The 10,404-nt window shown below is 37.7% G+C and overlaps 1 protein-coding gene and 1 long non-coding RNA gene across 2 annotated transcripts; both read right to left on the minus strand.

The window, feature by feature from the left end:
• Positions 1-728: 728 nt before the first annotated feature.
• On the minus strand, positions 729-1,217 carry LOC149616656 (uncharacterized). The gene is made up of 2 exons (XR_016376086.1): positions 1,095-1,217; positions 729-1,012 (listed from the first exon to the last, which is right to left on the minus strand). It is a non-coding gene; the product is annotated as an uncharacterized LOC149616656 (long non-coding RNA).
• Positions 1,218-7,124: 5,907 nt separating this feature from the next.
• Positions 7,125-8,048, minus strand: LOC149616657 (uncharacterized). Its single transcript, XM_089857443.1, has 2 exons — positions 7,757-8,048; positions 7,125-7,345 (listed from the first exon to the last, which is right to left on the minus strand). The coding sequence occupies exons 1-2, from the start codon at positions 8,029-8,031 to the stop codon at positions 7,132-7,134; spliced, it is 489 nt and encodes a 162-aa protein (XP_089713569.1). The 5' UTR covers positions 8,032-8,048; the 3' UTR covers positions 7,125-7,131.
• Positions 8,049-10,404: the final 2,356 nt, after the last annotated feature.

Raw genomic sequence — 10,404 nt, forward strand, 5'->3', positions numbered from 1 at the left:
AAACGCCAATATTAGTCAGGTCTCTCAAGAATGTTTAATTGTTCTTTTTTAAAACGACGTAACGTTCAATAAGGCGAATAACTAACGAAGAAAATATTAAATATTAATTATATTTATTTTAATATTTAAGATAATCTTGTTTCTCAATTCAAAATTAATACGGAAAGAGTTAAAAAGCAGTCTATGTTATTGTCTGTGTGTGTCCGTCCGTTATTACACTAGTGCCGCAGTGCGCTGCGTTAGAAGTTCGTTTTGTTTTGATGTGTAAAGAAATCCTACAGAACCATAATATTCCCTTTATCCTTAATATAAAGTGAATATGATGAAATATTTTTCGTAATTATGATGCATTTAGTGCTTTTGTAGCTTTAAAGCTCTGTTTCATTTTAATATTCCAAAGAGTTTTACTAATATTATTATTTGAAATGGCTGTTTGTAAATTACTAAAGCTATACTACATCTGTATATAGAATAATCCTTGGTTTAGTAATTTTATGAAGAAAGCTAAGAACTAGACTCCGGCGGGTATATCTAGTACTACTTGCAATAAGCTTAGTGAAATATAGAGTAAATAATTGAGGCCTGAGGTGATGTAAACTTTGGGTTTTGATTTTCGTGTCTGAAATGAAGAGACATGAACGGTTCAGAGTGAGCCGAAAGTTAAATACACTCTTAAATAATCAGGTTAAGATTTTATAATAGAAGAAAAGATCATGTTGGCAATTAGATTAGTAGGGCTAAGCTACAGAGTTTTTATTCTCTTTATGGTGCGCATTGACTATCAGTGCGTCTAGCTACAATTTAGCTTTGGTATTATCATAAGTTAATTATTTAACGTTAACACTCATGTTGGCAAACTAAGAATATTGTTGAGGTGAGACGAGACGATAGTGTTTACACTGCTAACCAGTTGTGAATGTAGCTATCAGAATATAGGGTAAACAGCTGAAGCGTAGACTTCATTTCCTGTTCTTTTTGCCATTAACTGATTTCCATGGGTCCAAGATTTATCCTTATTGGATGTAAAATGTCGTCTGCTTTACTGTATATTCGCTATGCTTGGAATACTGCTTCAATATTTCGAAAATTTTTACTTCAAAAAAGAGAAATAATTCCATATCTAGGTAAATAACTTTGTAGTAGTAGACCTCTTGACTCGGAGAGGTAATATTTTGGTTTTCCCAACTTGTTTAATATTAATTCAGAATAATTAGTTTTTACCTCTCCGAGTGACGTATGTCACGGAGAGGTTCTGTAACGATCGTGTCTGTCTGTCTGTCTGTCTGTCTGTCTGTCTGTCTGTCTGTCTGTGTGTCTGTCTGTCTGTTGTTACACCCACGTGACTGCGTTCGCAGTTTCCAAATCGGAGCAAACGTGTTCGCCATTTCCGAACTGCTTTCACAGTCACGGAAATGGCTCCTCTACTTGAGTTCTCACACCACCATCTTCTGGTCTTTGTCCATCCCACACGGACACCAGTCTGTACTTACTGGCTTCTAATCACCACCATCTTTTGATCTTCGTCCATCCCACATGGACACCAGTCTGTACATACTGGCTTCTAATCACCACCATCTTCTGGTCTTCGTCCATTCCACTTGGACACCAGTCTGTACATACTGTCTTCTAATCACCACCATCTTCTGGTCTTTGTCCATCCCACTTGGACAGCAGTCTGTACATTCTGGCTTCTAAACACCACCGTCTACTGGTCTTCCGTCTATTCCACATAGACACCAATCTGTCTCATTGGCTTCTACTCCATTATCATCGTTTGGTTTTAGGATATACGCGGCGATCAGCTAGGGTTACGAGAAACGTCTAGCCTCCCTAAGGTGGGATCGCCACCAAAGGTTTTCGCAATTGCGCTTTTTCCTTACTATTATAATGGAAACGAATCGTATATATACCCCAAAATTGGAAGAAAGCGGGCAAGAGGGGTACCCTTGACTTTAAACGTCAATATTAGCAAAGTTTGAGGTGATAATAGGTATAACTTTATTTTAAACGATTTAACTATTATTAATGTTAATTATTGAAGATTAAAATAATTAAAAATAATTATATTTATTTAAATATTAAAGATAATCTTGTTTCTCAACTCAAAATTAATACGGAAAGAGTTAAAAAGCAGTCTATGTTTTTGTCTGTGTGTGTCCGTCCATTGTTACACTAGTGCGTCGCGTTAGCAGTTAGCCTTGTGTTGATGTGTTAAGAAATCATACAGAACCTTAATATTCCCTTTTTCCATAATATAAAGTGAATATGTGGAAGTATTTTTCGTGATTATGATGCATTAAGTACTTTTGTAGCTTTAAAGCTCTGTTTCATTTTGATATTCCAAAGATTTTTTTTAATATTGTTATTTGAAATGGCTGTTTACATATTGCTTAAGCTATACTACATCTGTATATAGAATAATCCTTGGTTTAGTGATTTCATGAAGAAAACTAACACTAAGACTCCGGCGGGTATATTAAGTATCATCCGTAATAGGCTTATTGAAACAAGGAGTAAATAATTGAGGCCTGAGGTGAAGTGAACTCTGGGCTTTGATTTTCGTGTCTGAAATGAAGAGGCATCAACGGATCAGAGTGAGCCGAAAGTTAAATACACTATTAAATAATCAGGTTAAGATTTTATGATAGAAGAAAAGATCATGGTGGCAATTAGAATAGTAAAAGGGCTAATGGTAAACGGGTAGTAGCTACAGACTTTTTATTCTCTTTATAGTGCGCATTGACTATTAGTGCGTCTAGCTACAATTTAGCTTTGGTGTTATTTAACGTTAACATTCATGTTGGCAAACTAAGAATATTGTTGAGGTGAGACGAGACGATAGTGTTTACACTGCAAACCAGTTGTGAATGTAGCTATCAGAATATACGGTAAACAGCTGAAGCGAAGACTTCATTTCCTGATCTTTTCCCCATTGACTGATATCTATGTGTCCAAGATTTATCCTTATTGGATGTAAAATGTCGTCTGCTTTACTGTATTATTCGCTATGCTTGGAATACTGCTTCAATATTTCGTAAATTTTTAGTTCAAAAAAGAGAAATAATTCCATATCTAGGTAAATAAGTTTGTAGTAGTAGACCTCTTGACTCGGAGAGGTAATATTTTGGTTTTCCCAACTTGTCATCTATTTATTACCTTCAAATTATCTGATTTTGGTATGTTCTCAATTCCCGTGTATCTAAATTAATTGCACAGCTTGATTTCGTTTATCAACATGAAATTTGGCCATTTTTATCTCCTTCAATGTAAAGTTGTAAACAAAACTACTTTTTATTCGTGAACCGAGACGTCACCTACTTATGTGACGTCACAGCTAAGACAGAAGTTAGATAGCCAATCAGTGAAGGGTAGTTGATTTGAGGTTAGTAAGACTGTTGTTACGAGTGTAAAGCATTATGGAGATATAAAGTGTGTCCCTTCTCGCTTATTCCCTTCTGACTATAGTAATTTTACAGAACGAGTTGTCGAAATAGAGAAGATCAGAGAGTTCAATCTACAGTTGTGTTAATATTTTCAAATATACAGGGTGTTTTTGCAAAGTGAATCTCAAATTAAGGGAGTGTTCTTTCGGCGATTTCGTGTCGAAAATGTTCTATGATAATTTTTCCTCCGGGCCACCGTTTTCAGGTTAATAGTTGTGTGTTTTACGAACGACCCCTTAAGTATAATTTATAAAATGGGAGACAAAGCTCAATTTATTTAAAGGGAGGGTGAAGTAAAAATCTAGTGATTTTTAGCCATATCGTAGTATACGATAGGCTCTTAGTTTGACCCGAGCCGTCCGTAGTAGTAGTAGTGGGCGGGGGTTGTCGCTTCGTTATCGTCAGATTTTTACCTCTCCGAGTGACGTATGTCACGGAGAGGTTCTGTAACGATCGTGTGTGTCTGTGTGTGTGTCTGTCTGTGTGTGTGTCTGTGTGTGTGTGTGTCTGTTGTTACACCCACGTGACCGCGTTCGCAGTTTCCAAATCGGAGCAAACGTGTTCGCCATTTCCGAACTGCTTTCACAGTCACGGAAATGGCTCCTCTACTTCAGTTCTCGCACCACCATCTTCTGGTTTTTGTCCACCCCACACGGACACCAGTCTGTACTTACTGGCTTCTAATCACCACCATCTTTTGGTCTTCGTCCATCCCACATGGGCACCAGTCTGTACATACTGGCTTCTAAACACCACCATCTTCTCGTCTTCGTCCATTCCACTTGGACACCAGTCTGTACATACTGGCTTCTATTCACCACCAACTTTTGGTCTTCGTCCATCCCACATGGACACCAGTCTGTACATACTGGCTTCTAATCACCACATCTTCAGGTCTTCGTCCATTCCACTTGGACACCAGTCTGTACACCTGGCTTCTACTCCATCGTCATCGTTGGGTTTAAGACATTCGCGGCGATCAGCTAGGGTTACGAGAAACGTCTAGCCTCCCTAAGGTGGGATCGCCACCAAAGGTTTTCGCAATTGCGGTTTTTCTTGCTTTTAGCTGTAGTTCAACACCCTTATATACTACCTATTTGAGTAAGGCCAAGCAACCGGCGTATGCTTCATTTCAAACGCCAATATTAGTCAAGTCTCTCAAGATTGTTTAATTGTTCTTTTTTAAAACGATGTAACGTTCAATAAGGCGAATAACTAACGAAGAAATTATTAAATATTAATTATATTTATTTTAATATTTAAGATAATCTTGTTTCTCAATTCAAAATTAATACGGAAAGAGTTAAAAAGCAGTCTATGTTTTTGTCTGTGTGTGTCCGTCCGTTGTTACAGTAGTGCGCTGCGTTAAAAGTTCGTTTTGTTTTGATGTGTAAAGAAATCCTACAGAACCATATTATTCCCTTTATCCTTAATATATATAAAGTGAATATGTGGAAATATTTTTCGTAATTTTGATGCATTTAGTACTTTTGTAGCTTTAAAGCTCTATTTCATTTTGATATTCCAAAGATTTTTTTTAATATTATTATTTAAAATGGATGTTTATATATTACTTAAGCTATACTACATCTGTTTATAGCATAATCCTTTCTAAAGTGAATACAAGCACAACGCTACTATGTTGGTCAAATGAACTTTTATTTGTCAACATGCCTAGTGAACCAAAAAGTAAACGCTTGGGTTTGGTTTTCGTTTCTGTAATGCAGAGACATTAACGGTTCAGAGTGAGCCGAAAGTTAAATACACTTTTAAATAATTAGGCTTAGATTTTGGGCGCGTTCAGTAACGCTCAACGGAGGCTCCGTTGAATGCGCATTCGCCACTGAACGATTTTCGGAACTTCCGGTTTGACGTCACGATTGTAAGCGAAGAGGCATCGAAGTCATCGGCTGTAAGAGCCGATTACTTCGTTGAGCAACGCATTTGTGACGTAGCAGCAATGGAGGAAACTTATATCCCTGAACGACTTCGAGAAGTTAATTTGATGGATAATTTCGGAACTATTTTTAAAAACTAAGAAAATTGTTGAGGTGAAACGAGAGGATAGTGTTTACATGGCAACCCTGTTGTGAATATGGCTTTGAACATAGAGGGCATACAGTTGAGGAGTAGAAAATCAGGCCTTTACAAACACGTAAAGGTAATATCCCTCCAAAGTTTTATCTCTTCATTTCCCGTTTTTCCCCCCATCGGATGATTTTAATGTGTACAAGTATATCATTATTGGATGTAAAATGTCGTCTGATTTACAGTATATTTGCTATGCTTTGTATACTGCTTTAATATTTCATAAATTTTAACTTAAGAAACACTTCCATATCTGGGCAAATAAGTTTGTAAGTAGTCGTCTTGACTCGGAGAGGTAATATTTTGGTTTTCCCAACTTGTTATTTTCTTTTTATGTATGTGCTAATTAAATAGATAACGATTTTCCCCGTTTTTCGTTCTCGTTCGGTAGCTATCGTCATCTATGTTTTGTTTGACTGGAACGTTTTGGCGGTTAATTCAAATGTGGGTTTAGATAGAGCTAACATAGTGTTAAATGAGCGTTATGCGTTTGATCATTTTAGCATTGCTAAAGGTAATTCGAGGGGATAATCACTAAAATGCGTAATCACTATAACTAAAGTTTATCTTTCAAAAGTTTCTGGGCATAAGTCCTTGTTAGAAATTTATAAGATGCGATAAGTGTGCATCGGCATAAGTCTATGTTGTAAACTCATCGAGGGGATTATCACTAAAAACTATCTGTTCTTCGATTCGCCGGAATATTAGAATTACAGCATAAGTAAATTTATACGGTTATAATTTAATCACTGTTTAGAGTAGGGAATCGAGGGGCTATACACTCTGATTTTATGCACGGTAAATAATTTAAGCATTGAAAAAGATAGCGCTATTCACTCATTAGGGTAACGTAAAGAGGGGTTATCCACTCATTAGGGTAGGGTATAGAGGGGCTATTCACTCGTACGATATGGCTACTATTACGAGCCCTTGGGCCGTCTTGTTTTATCTATTCTTCTACTAATTACAAGACCAGTCTGCATAGTGAAACATTCAGGAAATACGTCCGAATGACTTTAAAATTCAAATCAGTTTCAGATTTTAAGGATAATTTTAAAGAAGGACCTCCGACCAATCACGTAACGCTCTGCCTTCCTGTTAATAAAATTCTCGTGGCACGCTCCATGTCTCGCGCCACGATTGTCATGTCGCGCGCAAATTTTATCAAATCTCGTGATAAATTTCATTCGACACGGAACGTGCCACGAGAATTTTGTTAATAAAAAGGCAGGGCGTTACGCGATTGGTCGGAGGTTCTTCTTTAAAATTATCCTTAAAATCTGAAACTAATTTGAATTTTAAAATCATTCGGAAGTATTTCCTGAATGTTTCACTCTGCAGACTGGTGTTGTAATTAGTAGAAGAATCGATAAAAAAAACACTTGTTTTTCTACTTTACACTCCCTTTAAGAAGCCATCAGTAAGAAACTTTAATCATAACAGCAAATTGATTAAGTTCATATGTGACTTCATGCGATTCTAATTTTTATATTCACATTCATATCATAGGCGCATAATTACACCTTAATGATAAGAGAAGATTGATTTTCTTTATGAATTTTCGGGTTAACCGATTCCTTGTTTTATAATATTTTCAGTTTTAAAAGGCTAATTGCTCGAGGAATATTTCGGTTATGACCATGGCAACTGTTCCTGACATCAGCATGAAAAATAAGTAGAAAGGAACGGTGACGCTACTGAGGTCCAAGTCAGCCGAGCTTTTTAAGGGTTTCTTCCACTTGACAGATTCAATAGAGTGATATAACTCTAAGTTCAGATATTTGACAGCTTGTGTTTCCCATAACGGTGTCATGCTGTAATGTAACATTCACCAATAGCCCGTTCAGATTACGATATAATTTGTACCAGAAGTAAGATAAGGGACTAGAAGTTCGAGGTAACCAAATTCTTTACTTGGCGAAAGTGAATATTCTTGATAACACAACAACGGTAGTGGTTTCTGAATTTTCCCTCCAAAACGTGAGACGCTCGTGGCGGTAGACGGCCGAACTAGATTCAAGCACCCGCGTCCGTGTTCCGCGGATTTAGGTTGAGGGGCAGGGGGTTAGGAAAGTTTTTTGAAACTCGACCAATTTTTTTCTCTCTAGTGTAGGCGCTATGGAAGAGGCATAAAATCCTCAAATTTGTTCACTAGTGCCAGGATCTATTACCAATGCTAGGGCACTTTACTTCTAGTCACTTATTTTACTTCTGTTTGTACTGACCATAGTTGGCAAATCTCGTGTAGTTGCGGACTGCCTCTCAACCAAGATGTATTGTAAAGAAAGTGCAAATATTCGAAGCCAATTTCGTGTTGCGAAATGTAAAGTCCGCCATTGTTCATAAAATACCTCATACTCTCGGAATCACCACTTAGGAATGTTCCCATAAACCAGGCCAAATATAAATCAGGTATGATCAGAGCTCTGTCTCCGTAAAGAATCGGAAGGTATCCATCTATTGTCAGATATTCTACTAGAGGAGTGTAAATATTCTCCATATCGAGGGCGTCTAGCCATTCTTGAACAACTGGATCCTTAACTGCCTAAAGATGCACACCAATGACGTAAAAAAGAATAGAGAACACGGAGACGCCTTGTTACCAAAACTTTTAGGTACTCCAAAGTTCCTGTTCCTTCGATCATTGTAGGTCTAATTCCCGATTTGATCAAGTCAGAGAGTGTGTCGATGTACGTGTAAGTTTCCGTCGTGAATTCCGTTCGCAAGTAACACCCCAAGGAAAATAGAATGAAAGTCACTCCAAAAAGCCACGACGACGCTAGCAGACGATAAGTAATATGGGACGAAACGGTGGAAATCGCTAAACAAAATAATTATCCCACTTGCTTTATGTCTGAGCAGGGATAGATTTATTTTTAGAAGTAGGAATGGAGAACAGAGTAATGTGGGCGCGCGTCAAAGTCCCGGACTCCTTCCTCGGGACGGACGGATTTGAAAGAAGAGGCGGGTCATAGTGACAGAGGTAAAATGAAATTACTTATTTTTCGCCGTCCCCGTCAGCATTGTAGTTTAAGGGGGAGGACAACTGACCTAAAGTTCGAATCTTTTTCAAACGATGGCGCTCAGATCTGCGGGGAATAACACAATTCTATCCCCCGTGTAGTAGGTATTATAGTGGATATTTAGAAGCTTTCCTTCTATAAACCATCCCTGTACCGGAATTCAGTTAACTATTTATTATTATTCGACGCTATACTAACGCCGATAGAAATAACTGTCATGAAGGCTTTAATGTATTGAACATTAGGTGAGACGAACCTGATCTCGCATCTTTGAAAATGGGGATTTTTTTTTTTCCAAGCGCGGTTAAGATTACCAGTGAAAGGGAAAGGGCGTGCGTTACTGATCAGGGATAGATAGCGACCTGAACAAGAGGGGATGTTCACCTCGACATTTTTCATTAAGGGCGAAGACCACTGAAGACAACCCAAAATAGTTCGAGTCCAGTGTTCAAAATAATAGCCCCATACGGATAAAATTTTACTCACTTATAGTTTAAACCCTCTCCTAGCGATTAAAATAGTTTTCATTATTTTTAACTCAATATTTAAGTCAGAATATTTTTTCTCGCTGGTGAAGTTTTGGCTGTAGTTATTCAAAACCAGCTCTTACAATTCAATACCTAATTTTTTGCCTAATATGTCATTCGAAAGACAATTTTGAGCTGTATCGATTAAAAAAAATTTCAATTAGATCCGTCCACCTGACCTGTGAACACCAGAGAATGTTAAGGGAATTTTATCTTTGGATAGCACAATTTCTTTCATTGACCACCATTACGCGAGTGGTTTGCCCCTCGCGTGACACCGTTACCCCTTTTTCAATAGAAACGCTTGTAATATCTGTAAAGTTTTTTTTCTTGAAACTACAATACCTATAAAACTGTTGTACTTCTATTCCCTATTGAAAGTACATTTAGTATAGCTTTGAAGGCACTGAAGTATTCATCTGAAACATGGTGACATTTAAGAGGGTCTGAAGTTCTGAACTAGGCCTAATGCACAATAAATGTAGCGCTATTCGAAAGAAGGGATAATTTGAGCGTCAGATAAGGTGTGAGTCTTGCTCCTAAAATGTACACGTAGTTTACGGTTAGTGAACCTTTGCATCATTTTAATACAGTAATGGCAGTGCTGCGTATGCAAACGTCATACTCTTCTCTCTTAGCTCAGTGTCATACCCCCACTGGGCGCGTACAGTATCCCCTCTTACAAGAGCGAGCCCAGATGGAGGGATACACAGTCTACGCCCCTCTCTACCGCCACTAGTAGTCAATTTTGTTACAACGAGATCAGTTTTTAATTTATTTAGCAGCAAAACTTTTCCTAAGACTTTATATCGCTAACCAACTTCGAAATTACCTAGTATCAGACAACGACCACATCTCTTTTCGACGCCAGACCGTTTGTGAGCCAAACAAAATGTAGAGAGGAAGGCTAGCAGTTCGATTTCACTCGTTACTTGACTAACTCGGCTAATTTCAGAGGGCCTGACAACACTGCACTGCAGTTATAGCTGAGAGAGGGGGAGGAAATATCTCTAGCCCTTTTAGTGGAAGCTATCTATATTTAGAATAATAAAATAACATAAAAATTGCTTTAAATTAATCTAAATCGATTAAAACTGGTTGTATGACCATTTCTGACTCCCTTTAATTATTAAAAATCATTTAGTAAAGTAAATTTTATTTGAACACCCGGGAAAGGGTCAGTGAGGCCTAATTTCAAGAAGGATAAACTAGAATTTTGTTGGTGATAAGCGGGAATAGCCCCGAAATCCACGAACAGCAAAATTCTTTGACGAAGCGAATGAAGCCTTTCAAAATCGCATTCACAGTCTCCCGTATTAACCC

The sequence above is a fragment of the Phalangium opilio genome, unplaced genomic scaffold (genome assembly GCF_054372755.1).
Source record: "Phalangium opilio isolate 3A_F unplaced genomic scaffold, DU_Popi_V2 ptg000217l_1, whole genome shotgun sequence".
In the NCBI taxonomy this organism is placed as follows: domain Eukaryota; kingdom Metazoa; phylum Arthropoda; class Arachnida; order Opiliones; family Phalangiidae; genus Phalangium; species Phalangium opilio.

Coding starts and splice junctions, on each gene's coding strand:
- LOC149616657 (XM_089857443.1), bottom strand. CDS start 8,031: ATGGAGAATATTTACACTCCTCTAGTAGAATATCTGACAATAGATGGA. Junction 7,346..7,756: donor CACGAGATTTGCCAACTATG/GTCAGTACAAAC, acceptor GTTACATTACAG/CATGACACCGTTATGGGAAA.